The sequence below is a fragment of the Gymnodraco acuticeps genome, unplaced genomic scaffold (assembly GCF_902827175.1).
Source record: "Gymnodraco acuticeps unplaced genomic scaffold, fGymAcu1.1, whole genome shotgun sequence".
Taxonomy (NCBI): domain Eukaryota; kingdom Metazoa; phylum Chordata; class Actinopteri; order Perciformes; family Bathydraconidae; genus Gymnodraco; species Gymnodraco acuticeps.
In genome coordinates this window covers 5,183-24,419 of record NW_022990303.1, presented here as the reverse complement: position 1 = coordinate 24,419, position 19,237 = coordinate 5,183, and the positions used below count along the sequence as shown (strand labels likewise).

At 42.7% G+C, this 19,237-nt stretch overlaps 1 protein-coding gene across 1 annotated transcript; it reads right to left on the bottom strand.

The window, feature by feature from the left end:
• Positions 1–12,348: 12,348 nt before the first annotated feature.
• Positions 12,349–13,709, bottom strand: mchr1b (melanin-concentrating hormone receptor 1b). The gene is made up of 2 exons (XM_034222680.1): positions 13,643–13,709; positions 12,349–13,379 (listed from the first exon to the last, which is right to left on the bottom strand). Exons 1-2 carry the CDS (start codon positions 13,707–13,709, stop codon positions 12,349–12,351), a joined length of 1,098 nt encoding a protein of 365 aa, XP_034078571.1.
• Positions 13,710–19,237: the final 5,528 nt, after the last annotated feature.

The following is a 19,237-nucleotide window of genomic DNA, read 5'->3' as shown; positions in this document are numbered from 1 at the left end:
GAGATAACAGTTTTGCCAGTGAAGATAAGGAGTCCTTGACAGCTGAGGGGGGTCTGTAGCAACCCACCACCATGACCTGTTGACCCTTTGTGACTTCGACATTCACAGCTAAAAATTCCAGTTGTTTACTAACCGATTTGGAAACCATATTAGTTACACAAAACTTATTTTCACATAAATGGCAACGCCACCACCTTTTTTAGGACGGTCAGTGCGATATACATTGTAACCATTTATGTAAATGTCAGAGGCCAGGATGGATTTATCAAGCCACGTTTCTGATAAGACAATGACATCAGCATCAGTTGAACTCGCCCAAATACGGACAAAATCTAATTTAGGTAACAGACTACGCACATTTAAATGAATTAAACCTAGCCCAGATCTAGATATAAAATCAGCAGGAGTAGCTATTTGACTAAAAGTACTAGGTGGACCCGGATTTGGCTGTACATTCCCCGATAGCAACAACAATAAAAATACCAAGCACCTTTTCCTCTTAATCAACACACAAACATTGTCAACTGTTTTAGAGCCACCAGAAAACTTCGCGAAAGTGAGATTAGAGTTCAAATAACAATTCTGAAGGACCATCGTGGCAGGCAAGTGAGAAAGACAGACATTTGACGAGATGAATGTCCGCGACAGTGCAACCAGCAAATGTTTGTGCAACCCATCCGAACCTGTACAGGGGATGTCCACTGCCGGCGACAGAACAGACCCGAATCCAGCAGATTTTTCAGGATGACTACCGATCTTCTCATTGTCCAGCACAGTCAAAAAAAGGCACAGCAGAAACACGACATTTGCCATTTTCCCAGTTCAGCACAACAGCATCCACGAAGTTCCCGAAACAAAACCACGGACAGCAGCAAGGAATAGGCAACCAGCAGTGTGGCAACACTCCGGTTTCTCCGCGATATCCCCCGATCAGGCCTCCGCACCGGCAGAAGCAGAAAACAGCTGTGCAGGTCTCCCCAGCGGATGGCGGCCTTCAGCCGCGGGACTCCTCCGTTGCGAAATCTCCTCCACACAGCAGCGACAGGTGTGTATGTCTGGCGCGCGTGTTCAGTTAAAAAAATTAACGCATTTTAATCGCACTTATTTTTGCACCGCGGAACCCTTTCTGCTGGTCGCTTGTTAGCAGACCCTTCACGCGATAGCAGAGTGTTTTACAAATATCACTCGTCACCGGCTTGGTCTTCAATATCAGGATCCATGTATTTATTATCCTTGCAAGAATGGAAGTAGTCATCACACACAGGGCTGCGTGGGACACATAGTTCCCAGTAACTCCCTGGGAACTCGGTCATACGCCTTCTCCAAGTCTACAAAACACATGTAGACCGGATAAGCGTACTCCCAGGCCCCCTCCAGGATCCTTGCGAGAGTAAAAAGCTGATCCGTCGTTCCACGACCAGGACGGAATCCGCATTGTTCCTCCTCAATCTGAGGTTCGACAATCGGCCTGAACCTCCTATATTGCACATGTTTGCTGTAATTGATTATCATACTACATGGGCTGTATGATTACATCTTGTACCGTAAATGTTGTATTAAATAAAGTTAATATTACCGACATTATTAACGTCCCTGTAGCTTCGTATTGCACTAAGAAGCTTATTGCACTGTATATAAATATATATATATATACAGTGCAATAATTATTTCATGCTAAATGAAGCTCTGTTGGATATCACTAGATCCTGTTACAGCGTAATATAAGTACATAACGATTGATGTGTACATTAGCATCATTACTAGCTAGCCGCTAGCTGCTAACTGCCGCCTCGTTCATATCAAATCCATGATAACAACAATCCAGTACCATGCTGTCATGAACGCGCGGTGCTGTTATGTGTACGCAAATTGACGTGCTTGATGTGAACGAGCATTTTGGTTAAAGTTGCGCATGCTCTATGAGCGCACATACGGGTACTTCTCAGGCATGCTGGGTAATCTGTGACGTTTCACTCTCTCAAAAGGTGGGCCATTTTATCATCATGCGCTAATGAGCAGCTCTCATAGGAATGAATGAGGCCCCGCCTCCCACGCTGTATCCAGTTCTTATTATACATCCATGGTGTCACTCCACGGAGTTCACTCCGTCACGGAGGGGGGGTGTGTAGGGGTAGGGTGTAGGGCGTGGTTTGGGATTGGGCCTTAGTCCCGCCCACAGGAGATGCGAGCGGAGGAGTCGAGGAGGGGAACCGAGGAGAGAGGAGGGGAAGCAGCAGGCGGTTAGAGAAATGAGAACTCCTCTCCTCTGAGCGGTCATTTTAAAGAGACGTCCATTAATGATGACAGGAGGCACAGCAGCCCTCTGTCTGATGGACAGAGGTGTTCATGACCACTTATATATTTACTTTGATTCATTCAGTGCGGTATAATAACAGGCTACAGATGCGGACACACACACACATACATACACACACATATATTTATATTAGGGCTGTCAAGTTAACGCGTTAATAACGCGTTAACGCAAACAAAAATTAATGCCACTAATTATTTTAACGCAATTAACGCATGTGTATTTGTTGTCCTCGCCGCCCCGTAGTTTCAGAGCGCATCGAGTTTAAAATACCATCTACAAGCTGATGCTGACTGCCCCGCTCCTGCCGCCCGCTTGTGGCAGACCACACTTCCACGCTCACCGGCAGGCACCGACTGGCTGTTGGGAGGACCGGGAGGGTGTGTGTATGTGTGGCCCGAGCGAGCGAGAGAGAGACCTTACGTGCATTGTTGTTGTTAGCATATGGTGCTAGCTAGCTGCGCTAACGGATATGGAGCTGTTTAAATGAAAACAGAGGAGCGACATTTCGCCGACAACTGCGCCGAGCACTTGACTTTATGCAGGAAGCCAGACAGTGGGACATTGTACGAGAAGTCAGCACACTCAGCACGGATAGTGCGCAACATGATTGCAGCGTCCACGCAGCTCCCGTTCGAGCATATGCCTTGAGTTGCACATAGCTCCAACGATCCATCACACACACACACACACACACACACACACACACACACACACACACACACACACACACACACACACACACACACACACACACACACACACACACACACACTTTTTATTGTATTAGGTTCCAGGTTGAATTGAGGCGAATATTTGTAATGTTCAGAGGTTGTTGTGTTTAATATTCATGAGAATATTTGTCATTGTTGAAATGATAATAAACATTAGCATAAAGCATATTTGTCCACTCATATGTTGATAAGAGTATTAAAAACTTGAAAAATATTCCTCTAAGGTACATTTAGAACAGATCAAAAATGTGCGATTAATTTGCGATTAATCGCGATTAACTATTTTAATCGACTGACAGCCCTAATATATATATATATTTATATAAATATATAGCCTACAATTTCAGAATCAAACAAGTATGAGAGCATTCTCATAATAACGTAACAGAATCAGAGACTGGAATATCACCCGGTTAGAGCTCCTCCAGAGAGCCTCCTTGACGCTCGATCCTCGGTCCTCGATGTGCATTTAGAGAAATGAGATGTCCTTCAACATGGCGCGTTGAAATCCATTTCCGGGTCACTACCGGAGGACCGAGGAGTCGAGGAGTTGAGGAGGGGAAATTAGAGGAATGAGAAAGGCCTTTAGTGTCTCTGTCGTTTTGCACATTGTGTTTAGTATTGTTTTGTTTCTCTGCGTTGACGTCTTGGTCTGTTTGTGGAATGTTTTGATCTCTTCTTTTGTGTCTTGTTCTCCTTGTCTTTGGGTTTTCTTTGATCTTTGTGTCTTTGTTGTTTGATTGACTTTTCAACGTGAATTATTAACCATCACGTCAAACAGTCGCTCTGATCAGCAATCAAACCAGGAGCACACAGGCCTTGGGCCTTTTTCCTATCTCATACACTTTTATATATCTTTTGAACTTGGAAAAATAAATGCCGGCTGATGTAACATGACTTGCTGCTCTAGAGAGTTCACACCCTTACAACGAAATTGAGCTTTGAAATCTGAGTCTAAGAACAGCCAGAGACACTTCTTTGTATCTGGTACCTGTCCGAAATGTTGGATATTTTCCCAGAAGTTTTCCAAGTGAACTTTCTTTACTGGAATTGCTTCCTATTTCCTGAAGTGTGTGTTGCTCGAGGGGAATTACTAAAGGGATCTATTGTGCTTTTGGGGGTGTGTTAAGTATGTTTCTGTGCATGTAAATGGTCTGTAAATAATATCTCAAGTTAGTGAGGGAGTGTCTCTCACACACTCTGAAACCCTTCCATTGGACTCCTTTGTTTACTTCCTCAACATAATGTATATGGGACACTCCCTCTCCTATTGGCTAGCACTCCAACACATTGTACGTGATAAGGGTCGGGACATCTCTAAGCGGTGGACCAATCACAACAGAGCCGGCCAGCTAACCAATCAGAGCAGACTAGGCTCTGGTTTCAGACAGAGGGTGAAAAGAGGTGCTGCAGCACAGGCAGTATGAAAACAATAAAGAGCTAAATTCAACAGGAGAGGACTCTTTAAAGTAGAGATACTACATACTGATATACACCTGAACATCAGCAGGAGAGGACTCTTTAAAGTAGAGACACTACATACTGATATACACCTGAACATCAGCAGGAGAGGACTCTTTAAAGTAGAGATACTACATACTGATATACACCTGAACATCAGCAGGAGAGGACTCTTTAAAGTAGAGACACTACATACTGATATACACCTGAACATCAGCAGGAGAGGACTCTTTAAAGTAGACACTACATACTGATATACACCTGAACATCAGCAGGAGAGGACTCTTTAAAGTAGAGACACTACATACTGATATACACCTGAACATCAGCAGGAGAGGACTCTTTAAAGTAGAGACACTACATACTGATATACACCTGAACATCAGCAGGAGAGGACTCTTTAAAGTAGAGACACTACATACTGATATACACCTGAACATCAGCAGGAGAGGACTCTTTAAAGTAGAGACACTACATACTGATATACACCTGAACATCAGCAGGAGAGGACTCTTTAAAGTAGAGACACTACATACTGATATACACCTGAACATCAGCAGGAGAGGACTCTTTAAAGTAGAGACACTACATACTGATATACACCTGAACATCAGCAGGAGAGGACTCTTTAAGTAGAGACACTACATACTGATATACACCTGAACATCAGCAGGAGAGGACTCTTTAAAGTAGAGACACTACATACTGATATACACCTGAACATCAGCAGGAGAGGACTCTTTAAAGTAGAGACACTACATACTGATATACACCTGAACATCAGCAGGAGAGGACTCTTTAAAGTAGACACTACATACTGATATACACCTGAACATCAGCAGGAGAGGACTCTTTAAAGTAGAGACACTACATACTGATATACACCTGAACATCAGCAGGAGAGGACTCTTTAAAGTAGAGACACTACATACTGATATACACCTGAACATCAGCAGGAGAGGACTCTTTAAAGTAGAGACACTACATACTGATATACACCTGAACATCAGCAGGAGAGGACTCTTTAAAGTAGAGACACTACATACTGATATACACCTGAACATCAGCAGGAGAGGACTCTTTAAAGTAGAGGACACTACATACTGATATACACCTGAACATCAGCAGGAGAGGACTCTTTAAAGTAGAGACACTACATACTGATATACACCTGAACATCAGCAGGAGAGGACTCTTTAAAGTAGACACTACATACTGATATACAACCTGAACATCAGCAGGAGAGGACTCTTTAAAGTAGAGACACTACATACTGATATACACCTGAACATCAGCAGGAGAGGACTCTTTAAAGTAGAGACACTACATACTGATATACACCTGAACATCAGCAGGAGAGGACTCTTTAAAGTAGAGACACTACATACTGATATACACCAGAACATCAGCAGGAGAGGACTCTTTAAAGTAGAGACACTAAATAAATAAATACTTTAAAGAGTCCTCTCCTGCAGATGTTGTATCAAAAAGTGCTATATAAATAAAGCATTATTATTGTCAATTTACAATAGAAAAAGAGGATAACGTGGCTTTAGTTCAGGCAGAGACAAAGGGACAGATAAGCATCCATGTAATTATAGACGTCATGCAGATTGTGACACATATGAGATATTACTATTCAAAGATAATCTCTCAATAGGGATTGTTACGGATTTAAGATGTTCATGTCGTGTCTTTTATTCCACACCGCTGTTCTTCTCAAGATAAAGGGTGATGCGTGGATTTCCCGCCATCTGACATTTAGATAAGCGGTGACGCTGAGCCTTCCCACTGAGAAGCTCGGCTGATTTCCCCGCTTTGACTCTGGAGAAATGCTCATGTGTATATTTCTGGTTCAAATGTCCTTACCCTGATATGCAACCGCAGGGGATCGACTGACACATTTTAATGAGTTCAAAACTTTATGGGCAGTTTTCTCTTGCAGAAGTTGACCTTTTTATTCGTACACATCCAATAAAGTCAATGATACACTGAAAATACAACAATAAGAGTGAACTGAATTTGACCTTTCACATTAGATGTCTTTATCTCGTGGGGAAGTTGCATCACAATGGATATTGAAGTACACACAGACACTTCACAGCATCACGAAACAGAAACTGATGGGATTGGCTTCGATACAGATTTCCCAACGCGACTTTTTGTCCTCGCTTCAGTGAGACTTTGCAATCTGTTGTCACTTAGTCAGAGAAATTGTTCAAATTGAGCACGAGTCACATCGAGTGTAAGGAGCAGTATGTACATTCAGCCTGATTAATGCCTCGAGCTCTTTGTGCACGCTTTAATGGTGTTGCAGTCGCTGAATAACAAATATTTTGACATTTCTCAACTGTTAAATATGCATGCAGTGTCCCAGGAAAACTCTGTGTCAAGAAAATGCCATAACATACATAAAATACAACATTGTGAATAATGATGAGCGCATCCATTTGAATGTGAATGAGATGGATTCTATGATTGGCACAAAGGATGTGTCTATTAGTGCCGCGGCAAATATACTGATGGCAACATTAGAGAGCAATTACATGTGGTTTGAAAGCTATGTATGAACAATATGTATCATATAAACAAATGTTATGTGGAGGTTTGCAGTGATTGGTGCCACTGTGCAAGGTGGAAAAATAACATATTGGACTTTAAAACATTTAAAGAGGTACAGTAACGATTAATTTAATTGTTTACCCAGAGCAATTTACCATCAGCAGACACAAGGGGCCATTTATTGCTCCTTTTGACCCTTTTAGACAAATGTTGGACTAAATCACTAAACAATTACTCACTTGCCTTGAAATGTCACAGAATATATGTTTATGTTATGCTTGGCATAAAAATGTACTTTAAAGATCGGTAGAGTCGCATTTACTCAAGAACTGTGCTTCAATACCAATTTCGAGGTACTTGTACTTTACTTGAGTATTTCCATTTGTTGCTTTCTACTCCACTACAGTTCAGAGGTACATGGTGTACTTATACTCCACTAAATGTATTTAATACATTTAGTTACTTCACAGATCTGGATGAATGATGTGAAATCTAATCAAGTGTTGAATCAGACTTTAGTTCCACCTGGAGTAAATCCACCAGCTACCCTGCAGTATACAAAGTCATTCAAACTAGCTGCACCTTCACCAGCTTTGAGAACACTTTCATGATCAATCATTATAAAACATATCATATATATTATTCTGAAATGGACCAATCTGCACAACGACTACTTTTACTGTCGCTACTTTCACTATATTTTGATGAGAATACTTTTCTACTTTCACTTGAGGAACATTTTGAATGCAGGACTTTTACTGTAACAGAGTATTCCTACACTCTGGTACTTCTACTGTTACTCAAGTACAACATCTGAGTACTTCTACTTTTACTCAAGTACAAGATCTTAGTGCTTCTACTTTTACTCAAGTACAAGATCTGAATACTTCTACTTTTACTCAAGTGCAAGATCTGAATACTTCTACTTTTACTCAAGTACAAGATCTGAATACTTCTACTTTTACTCAAGTACAAGATCTGAGTGCTTCTACTTTTACTCAAGTACAAGATCTGAATACTTCTACTTTTACTGAAGTACAAGATCTGAATACTTCTACTTTTACTCAAGTACAAGATCTGAGTACTCCTACTTTTACTCAAGTACAAGATCTGAGTACTTCTACTTTCACTCAAGTACAAGATCTGAATACTTCTACTTTTACTCAAGTACAAGATCTGAATACTTCTACTTTTACTGTCGCTACTTTAACTATATTTTGATGCCAATACTTTTTTTTTTTGTACTTTTATTGTCATTACGTAGTACAGGTACTAGTAACAAAACGGTTTCTCTGCATTTGAGCCATCCTAGTGTTAGGAGCAGTACTTCTACTTTTACTCAATTACAAGATCTGAGTACTTCTTCCACCTCTGGTTTTGAGAAAGTGTTCCTCGTTATCAGGTTAAATCAACATTTTCAATCAAGGCATCATGGATCCATTGCAAAAAAAGGAAGCTGAAAACAGCCTTACACATGTACAGCAGTCAAATGAAAAATGCACATCCAACACAAACATAAAAGTAAAACACTGACAGGGAGCATTTTTTTTTATACTTATTCATAAACTTTGCTGCTTTCACAGTGTGGTATTAGTAGTATTACTTTAATAAAGGTTGTGTGTACTTCTTCCACCCCAGTATTTGTAATGGACATTATGTATACAAGCGGCCGAGATGGGCTTTCTCCGCAGGGTGGCTGGTGTCTCCCTTAGGGATAAGGTGAGAAGTTCAGTCATCAGGGAGGGACTCGGAGTTGAGCCGCTCCTCCTTCGCGTCGAAAGGAGCCAGTTGAGGTGGTTCGGGCACCTAGTTAGGATGCCACCTGGGCGCCTCCCTAGGGAGGTGTTCCAGGCACGTCCAGCTGGGAAGAGACCATGGGTAGACCTAGGACCAGGTGGAGGGATTATATATCTTCGCTGGCCTGGGAGCGCCTTGGGATCCCCCAGTCAGAGCTGGTTGATGTGGCCAGGGAAAGGAACGTTCGGGGCTCTCTGCTGGAACTGCTACCCCCGCGACCCGACCACGGATAAGCGGGAGAAGATGGATGGATGGATGGATTATGTATTCATGTAAACAGAGGTGTTTCCTGAGGGATAAGCAGCAGTCAGAAATGGCAGGTGGCCATTGGCGGCCAACCATTGCCTATTGTTGTCGGGCTATTGGTAAAAGCTGTCGGCACCAATGGGGAGTTGGCGGTTGGCCATTGGCAGTAGTTGTTGGCACAGTGGACGATTGGCGGTTCGCAGTTGGAAATTGCTGTTGCTGATGGTGGTTGGCAATTGACTTTTGGTGATAGTAAAAAAGGGAACCAAGAAGTAATAACAAAAGACGAGCTTTATTCAAAAAGCTGATTACAAACAAAGAAAAACTAAGAAACACTAATCGGGTTAAACAAGGAACAAGAACAAACGCACAGACAGGCAGGAAACACACTCACAGACAGGCTGGGAACACACTCACAGACAGGCTGGGAACACACTCACAGACAGGCTGGGAACACACTCACAGACAGGCAGGGAACACACTAGGGCTGTGCGATTATGGCAAAAATCATAATCACGATTATTTGGGTCAATAATTGATATCACGATTATTTTGACGATTATTCATTGACCATTTATTGAACTTTAAAACAAATAATATTTTACCAATAAACAAGATCAACACATATGTTGGAGCACACTTCCAAAACCATACTAAACATATATTATTAATATGATAAATAAAAATAAATTAGACCAAAATAAATTAAATCAAACATGTTGCAGTGCACTGTCACAACCTACTGAAAACTCCTTAACATAGAGCAACATGTTGGTAAAACATATTCAACATATTCCACTCAGTTAAACGTTGAAGGCTGGCCAACCGTCATGGTCCAGAAGTAACAGGAAATAAATGTTGAACTACAATTTAAGACCAAATCAAAATGTTTTGGCCACCATGGCAAATGCTGGTAGGGCTGCTCATGTCATCTCTTAAAGATTTTTTGCAAGAAACAACAGCCTGTTTACATGGTCTGGTTTCAGAGATGAGCGCAGGCAGGTGACAATATTGCCACCTGTACTGAAGACCCTCAGCCACGCCCCGACACATGGGGTGACGCCGGCCAATCACAAAGCTGTGATGCATTCAAGTGCATTATTCTGGCACAGGAAGATTATGTTACAGGACATTAACGATAAAACAGAATATTGTTGTTCTATTTTTAGACACATCTCGTGATCGACTGGTTGGGCAATGGGCACCCCTGGGCTAGACCATAGGTCCGTTGTGGTGGCAAAGTAGTCAGCTGAAGCCACATCTCTCTCAACTTCCCCACGGCATTTGTCACATAATACCGAATGAAATAATACCGAGACGGCATCGCGTAACGCTTGTCCAACGTGTTGACAAGTTGCTTAAAGCCCTCGTTGCTAACAGTGCTAACTGGGCACATATCTTTAGCGATGTGAAATGTAATGGCACCTGTAATATCTCTGTGTCTCTGCGAGCTCGTCGCGTAGGCCGTTGCTCTGTACAATGCGTCCTGAATCGATGACTGTGATGATGTTGTGGATGAAGTCGAGCGGCATCTGCTTTTTGGTCTGCTTTTTGTTGTAGTATTGCCCGGTCGTATTGCACTTTGTGGTTGTATTTCAGAAGATTAAAGAGATTGGTTGTGTTAGCGTGTGGTGCCAACACAACCTGGTAACAAATCCTGCACTGTACTTTATTTTGCTCCACGTCGGACTCCTGAAAGCCAAAGTACTTCCAAATAGTGGAAATAGTTGTACCCTTCTTTTTAACGAGTTGCTGCTCTTGTTCTGACATCTGCGCTTGCGCTGAACATTCACAACACATATCACTCCAACGTGGCCGAGTGGGCTTTTAGGGAGGGGTGAAGCGCACCCAGCAAAATAATCGTATTTTGTCAATTATGCTGTTTTCCTAATCGTCGCAAGCCATAATCGTAATCGCGATTAAAATACGATTAATTGCACAGCCCTAGAACACACTCACAGACAGGCTGGGAACACACTCACAGACAGGCTGGGAACACACTCACAGACAGGCAGGGAACACACTCACAGACAGAGAGGGAACACACTCACAGACAGGCAGGGAACACACTCACAGACAGGCTGGGAACCCACTCACAGACAGGCTGGGAACACACTCACAGACAGAGAGGGAACACACTCACAGACAGGCAGGGAACACACTCACAGACAGGCTGGGAACACACTCACAGACAGAGAGGGAACACACTCACAGACAGGCTGGGAACACACTCACAGACAGAGAGGGAACACACTCACAGACAGGCTGGGAACACACTCACAGACAGGCTGGGAACACACTCACAGACAGAGAGGGAACACACTCACAGACAGGCAGGGAACACACTCACAGACAGGCTGGGAACACACTCACAGACAGGCTGGGAACACACTCACAGACAGGCTGGGAACACACTCACAGACAAGCAGGAAACACACTCACAGACAGGCAGGGAACACACTCACAGACAGGCAGGGAACACACTCACAGACAGGCTGGGAACACACTCACAGACAGGCTGGGAACACACTCACAGACAGAGAGGGAACACACTCACAGACAGGCTGGGAACACACTCACAGACAGGCAGGGAACACACTCACAGACAGGCTGGGAACACTCACAGACAGGCTGGGAACACACTCACAGACAGAGAGGGAACACACTCACAGACAGGCTGGGAACACACTCACAGACAGAGAGGGAACACACTCACAGACAGGCAGGGAACACACTCACAGACAGGCTGGGAACACACTCACAGACAGGCAGGGAACACACTCACAGACAGGCTGGGAACACACTCACAGACAGGCTGGGAACACACTCACAGACAGGCTGGTAACATTGGTGAAAATACGACGACCGAACATGGAGCAAAGGAGAAGACAAGACTAAATACAGAAGGGGAATCACAGGAGAAGACACAGCTGGGCAGGGCAGGCAGAAACCCAAAGAGACAATCAGACACAGGAGGGAAGACCAGACAAAGGGAGAACAGAATTTGAAAATAAAACCGGAAAATGGCGACATAAATCCAAAACCATGACAGATTCGGTCAAGCCATTGGCAAAATCTGTTGACGATTGACCTTTGAAGATTATGGTTGGCGGTTGACCATTGGTTATTGGGTCAAGCCATTGGCAATTGCAGTTGGCTATTTGCAAAGGCTGTTGGCGATTGACCTTTGGAGATAGCGGTTGGTGGTTGGCTGTTGCCGGTCAAGTCTCCACTTCAGTGCACAGCCACAGTGACAGGCAGCATGTTCTGAAGCAGTTCCCTTGCTGACTGAGAGGGTTGAGAGCTGTCAGGAGCCAACCTCAGACTCATGCTGCCATCAGCCAGAGCAGCAGGGGCCACTCTGAAGACCCTGCAGTGGGACGGCTGCACGGCCACAATGAACTTCCTCTTAAAGGTTTCACTCAACACGATGTAGATAAACGGGTTGATGCAGCTGTTAGCATAGCCCATGCTGATGGCAATGTTATAGGCGTACTGAAAAGCAAAAGTGGGCCGCTGTACTCCGAGGTGGGCCAGCTGCAGGATGTAATACGGGGCCCAGCAGATGAAGAACGCCAGGCAGATAACCACCGCCATACGGGTCACCTTTCTGGTCCGAACCCTCAGGCTGCGCTGGGGCAAGGGAGCAACTGTAGCGGACATATTCTGGAGAATCTTGAAGAAAACCCCACAGATGATCAGCCATGGTAGAGCGAAGGCCAAGAAGAACTGGTAGAGGGTGAACCAGTACGTGTCTGTCGCTGGGTTGGGCAGCAATAAGGCGCATCCAACTGAGCCATCCTTCCGACGCATGAGTCCTGTATACATCCAGACTGGAGTGATGGAGAGAAGAGAAAAAACCCAAACCAGAGCCACCGCCGCCCCGGCTACGAAGGGCGTTCGGACATGTTTGAAGCGAATAGGGTGAACTGTTGCCAGGTAGCGATCTAGAGTCATCACAGTCAGGATGTAGGTGCTAACAATCTGGCTGTTAGAGTCCAGAGCGGTGATGACGGTGCACATGGTGCCCCCGAAGCACCACGACCCGTTACCCAGGAGCTGGTGGATGAGAAACGGCATGCCGAGGAGAAAGAGGAGGTCTGCGATGGACAGGCTGAAGATAAGGATGTCTGGCACTGTTTGCTGCGAGCAGAACTTGGTTTTCTTCACAATGGTGTAGATGACGATGGAGTTTCCAAAGGTCCCGAGGAAACAGATGACACCAAAGATGCTTGGCATGAGCCCGTTGGTGTACTGCTCATACTCTGAGGAAACAAACAGGTCATAAATCAATCCAAACAACAAATCTGATTAAATGATTCAACACATATTTTTTCATCTGTGACGAAGCACTAACAATGTGTGTTGAGTCTGACAATCAATTCAGAAATGTTGAAAACACTTCCCTATGTTTCCTTTGGCTCAAACCAAAGTGACTCACAAGCCACTCAGAACATCAGCAAAAGCTAAAAGCAGGTAGTTCACTTAAGCCAAAGCATTGTTAGAGAGGAGAAACAAAACAACCTACCTTCTGTTAGATTCTCAGCCGAACTGAAGGGTGAACAAGATGAATTTGAAATTATTTCAAAGTCCATCCCAAAGAGCTTTTCGTGGTCTTTCTTTAAAGTAATAATAATATATAATATATCTGTTTTGAGCGAGTCCAGTAAGACTGAATGAAGAGCATTGTAAAGGAAATAAAACTAAAATCCACTCAAAAAGAGCTCAACGTGCAGAGCGGATGTTTGTTACCCTCCTGCTTCGCACTAAAAAAGAAAAAGCCAACGAAAGAACGGGAGAGAGAGAGAGAGAGAGAGAGAGAGAGAGGAGAGAGAGAGAGAGAGAGAGAGAGAGAGAGAGAGAGAGAGGAGAGAGAGAGAGAGGAAGAGAGAGAGAGAGAGAGAGAGAGAGCGAGAGCGAGAGAGGAGAGAGAGAGAGAGAGAGAGAGAGAGAGAGACTGAGAGAGACTGAAGGGCTTTATTTACACCAGCTCTCTCCTCTCTTATTCTTCCACGTTATATGGGTATATATACTGCACAATAATCTATAATTATTCTGTATTGTCACAGTAAGGTGTGAGGAGATGGCATGAGGGTTGAAGGGACGTTTTTGTTTGTTTTCCTTGTGAATAAAAAACATGTTAATTCTGCTTTTTGTTCAAAATGCACAAACACGCAAAGTCTCCAAAGGTTTATGTATAGATGTTGTAATTTCCATAATTTGGACAATTCTTTCACAATGTCATTATGTTCATGTCAATAAAGATATTTGAGGTCTCCTTGTTAAAAGAGTACATGTCCATCTTTATCCCCTGCAGCACCGTGTGGCTTTTCAATCAGGAGAGACGGTGTTGATGAAAGAATACATATTTATTGCCAGGAATACACAAATTAATGTAATGGAGTTTTGGCGATTAGGTCCCGTTGTGCAGGAGTATCATTCGGGAGGGGAGACCCGATACGATGAAACCCCCCGGGGTCTAGACCCTGGTGGTGGTGAATGGATAGTTGGGTTCGGTCTGAAGGGGAGTGGCTTAGCTTGACCCTGGTGGTGGGGAATGGATAGTTGGGTTCGGTCTGAAGGGGAGGGGCTTAGCTTGACCCTGGTGGTGGTGAATGGATAGTTGGGTTCGGTCTGAAGGGGAGGGGCTTAGCTTGACCCTGGTGGTGGTGAATGGATAGTTGGGTTCGGTCTGAAGGGGAGGGGCTTAGCTTGACCCTGGTGGTGGTGAATGGATAGTTGGGTTCGGTCTGAAGGGGAGTGGCTTAGCTTGACCCTGGTGGTGGTGAATGGATAGTTGGGTTCGGTCTGAAGGGGAGGAGCTTGACCCTGGTGGTGGTGAATGGATGGTTGGGTTCGGTCTGAAGGGGAGGGGCTTAGCTTGACCCTGGTGGTGGGGAATGGATAGTTGGGTTCGGTCTGAAGGGGAGTGGCTTAGCTTGACCCTGGTGGTGGTGAATGGATCGTTGGGTTCGGTGTGAAGGGGAGGGGCTTAGCTTGACCCTGGTGGTGGTGAATGGATAGTTGGGTTCGGTCTGAAGGGGAGGGGCTTAGCTTGACACTGGTGGTGGTGAATGGATAGTTGGGTTCGGTCTGAAGGGGAGGGGCTTAGCTTGACCCTGGTGGTGGTGAATGGATAGTTGGGTTCGGTCTGAAGGGGAGTGGCTTAGCTTGACACTGGTGGTGGTGAATGGATAGTTGGGTTCGGTCTGAAGGGGAGTGGCTTAGCTTGACACTGGTGGTGGTGAATGGATGGTTGGGGTCGGTCTGAAGGGGAGGGGCTTAGCTTGACTCTGGTGGTGGTGAATGGATAGTTGGGTTCGGTCTGAAGGGGAGGGGCTTAGCTTGACACTGGTGGTGGTGAATGATAGTTGGGTTCGGTCTGAAGGGGAGGGGCTTAGCTTGACCCTGGATTCAGAGGGACAGGAGGTGAAAAGGGGTGGAGGAGGGTTGCATCGAGTCACCTGAAATGACAGCTGACAGAGCAGAGTTAAAAAGGGTTAGCAGAGCGCTGTGATAGGCTTATGAGAATAGAGCGAAGTGATTGGTTAAGCTGGGGAGTGACGCCCCCGATCACTTATTGAGAGGAGAGAGAGTAGTAACATGGAAATAGTAAAAGAATGAATAAAGAAGGTCTTCCTGGTTGAACTTGCGCTGAGCTTCATTACTGTGAGTCCTGTACATCATATTATGAAAAGATGTATCATCCCATAATATCAATGCACTCATCCTATGAACCTCTGACGGGATTTGTATGATTTACAATGACTTATTGAAACAGAGGCTGAATACCAAATTGTACTTAGCTTACAATAAGCAGTACACACGTTCTATTGTTCTTTGTTTATTTGCTTGATTTCCATTTTCAAACAAAAAGTGACATTTCTAATTTTGTAATTTTTTACATTTTAATTTTTTTAATTACATATATTTTTATTTTTAAATCACATTTTTATTCTATAATATTTTCTGTTTAATCATTTTTGTCTAATTTCTGTCTTACTTTGACTGTTTGGGTTATCAGTGATTAACTTTTGTCTTATTTTATTGTATTTATTCTCTTTTCTATTTGCCTCCCTCTATTCCATGTAATACTATGTGTGTATATTGTATTAATCATGTATGAATATAGTGTGTGTACATGTATCATGTCTGTAATCGGGTACACATGCTGCATTTGTATTATATTATAGCCACTAACTTATATGAAATGCTATCTTATTTGATGCTTTTAAGGTGTCATAGCACTTTGAGCTGCATCCTGTGAAATACAAATGCTATACCATTTAATTTGTATTATTAATGAACAGCTTGTATTCTAGTATATTGTCAAAATAAGTAACATGTCATATTGCAAAAACTGCATTTAGATGTTAGACTTCTCCACTAGGTGTCAGCATTGTCCAGGTATTTAAATGCACCCTCCTATATCCATTGATTGATTGATTGATTGATTGAAAAGTGTATTAACAGCTTGTATATTGGGTACAGTACAGTACAGCTCCATGTCAAGCAGATGTCAAATAAATAGGGTATAGTAGCCTTTGTTCATATTTGTTATTAGTAGATTGGTGTATTACAGTGTATTCTTACTTGTTCTGTATATTTATATTGGGTATACTCTATAGATATATATCTTTCAACTGTTGATAATTCAATACCTTTTAGAATTGTATTAACTCATGTGCACATCCGTGTTAACATGCTACAAAACGCAATTTGGGTTCAACAAAGCAGAAAGAATACCATTTCATCTAATATAGGATCACTTCTTTCAATACATTGTTCCAGAAATCATTAAAATAATACATTTGGTGCACATTTACAGCACATTTAGCTACATGTCCAGGCATCAGTCATGAGTTTGTGAATAATATGATTGCATACGGTGCCGTTTTTGTCCCAAATGCATTTCTACTCTTATGTCAAAGCACTGTTGTGGCAAACAGCCCTGTCGTATATTACAGCATCAGGATGCCATAACCTTATCTAACGCATTTGATCAGATGTTCCATCTTGTCTTATTTTGCCACACTAACTAAATATGTAATGCCTGAAATGGAATAATGTATGTTGTCTTGCCCTCTAATTTTAGTCTCCCTGAATCTAGATGGAAAGATGAGAGCAGCTATAAAAGTCTGATGTAAAGTAATCTGTCAATGAGTTAATTACAATAATATAATCTACTATTACTTTTACTTAAGTGAATCATGTTTGTACTTCTTTCAACACTGTATAGATAGATCTATAAAGTACATACTATTATTTGGTATTAGTATTAAGCTGCTTATAATAATCACAGGGATAAGTCAAGCCAGTTGAGGACAGCGGTAAACAACCAGTGTTGGGATGTAAATAACTACATTTAAACAAGTACTGTTAGCTACTTAAGTACAAATTCGAGGTACTTCAACTTTACTTAACTATTTACACTTATCTTGTACTTAAGTAAAAGTAGTACTCAGATCTTGTACTTAAGTAAAAGTAGTACTCAGATCTTGTACTTAGTAAAAGTAGAAGTACTCGGATCTTGTACTTGAGTAAAAGTAGAAGTCCTCAGATCTTGTACTTGAGTAAAAGTAGAAGTACTCAGATCTTGTACTTGAGTAAAAGTAGAAGTACTCAGATCTTGTACTTGAGTAAAAGTAGAAGTACTCAGATCTTATACTTGAGTGAAAGTATAAGCTTGTGAATTTACTCCAGGTGGAACTAAAGTCTGATTTAACACTTGATTATATTTCACATCATTCATCCACATCTGTGAAGTAACTAAAGATATTCAATATATGGAGTAAAAGTACACCATTTACCTCTGAACTGTAGTGGAGTAGAAGTAGCATAACATGGAAATACTCAAGTAAAGTACCTCAATATGTAACTTAAATACAGTACTTGAGTAAATCTACTTAGTTGCTTCCCACCTCTGGCAAGTAATGCAGTAAAGTAAAATATACACATGTCAGGAAAATAAATAAATACAGTAAGCTTAATGAATACATCAGTAACAGTCCATGGTGGTACAGACTGACAGGGAGGAGCTCCAGTCACAACAGCGGGCAGACCCTCCCTGTTCTGGGGGAAGGAAGCGGAAACAAACCCTTCTGCTAGCAGCTACATGTAGGACGACCAGCCTGAGACATTACAGCGTTTTGTTGCCTCTCCAGAGGAAGAAGCAGGGAGTGGATTAGAAACACCATACAGGGTTTTGTTACGGTGGCAGCATCGAAACGGAATATATTCTGAGTGGTGAGTTTTTAATGCTTTTCTCTTTAAAGTTGTGCAGTGTTTCCTTTACCCGACGCAGGCTAGTCAAGTTCAGTGCATGGATGTTTTAAAGAGAACTGGTGGAGGATGCCGTTCATTCCTATGAGAGCTGCTCAGAGGCGCTTGAAGCCCCCAAAAGGAGCGACTGTAGATTCAGAAAGTACCCGTATGTGGGCCCATTGAGCATGCGCAGTGGAGGTTTTACCTTAAGCCCCGCCTACGATCTGCTGCTATCTGTCAGTCAAATGAATGGTATACTTAATTAATGCCAAATTGGGAAATTATTTAAAAAGTGGCAAAAATTATAAACAGTATTGTGGAATATGTGAACTAGAAAAAATACAAATAAAATAAAGGCAAACATTTTACAATTTAAAAACAATACATACATATTATCAGTAAACAATACCTATATTCAGAGTAGTATCTTAGTAGTAGTAACATTATAACATATTTACAGAATAAAATAGAATACTCTCCAAGCCACTGACTTGACAATATGTTAATTGGAGAAATGTATCACGAATGTTAGTTTTAAATTGGAAAAAACGTTTTTATTTAATGCTATTTGCATTCCCTTATCTAATAGTGTTTTATTAGTTGTCTCTATTTTCACTTTTGCTGTTAAATGTCCCCTATATTCTGATGCTGATAGACTTTCCTCAATGTAAATCAATGGGGAACAAGTCTATTTGGGCCATTATGACGTCACGGAAGCTGTAGCACCGCTTCATGGCCACTGTGCCAATTTAAAAAATCTGCCTCAACGGTCGGCTTCACTTCCTGGAGGTCTTTGCTTCAATTAGCTTAGCTGCGGGCTAACTGAGCTAGCAACAACAGCTAGCGTTACGAAAAAAAG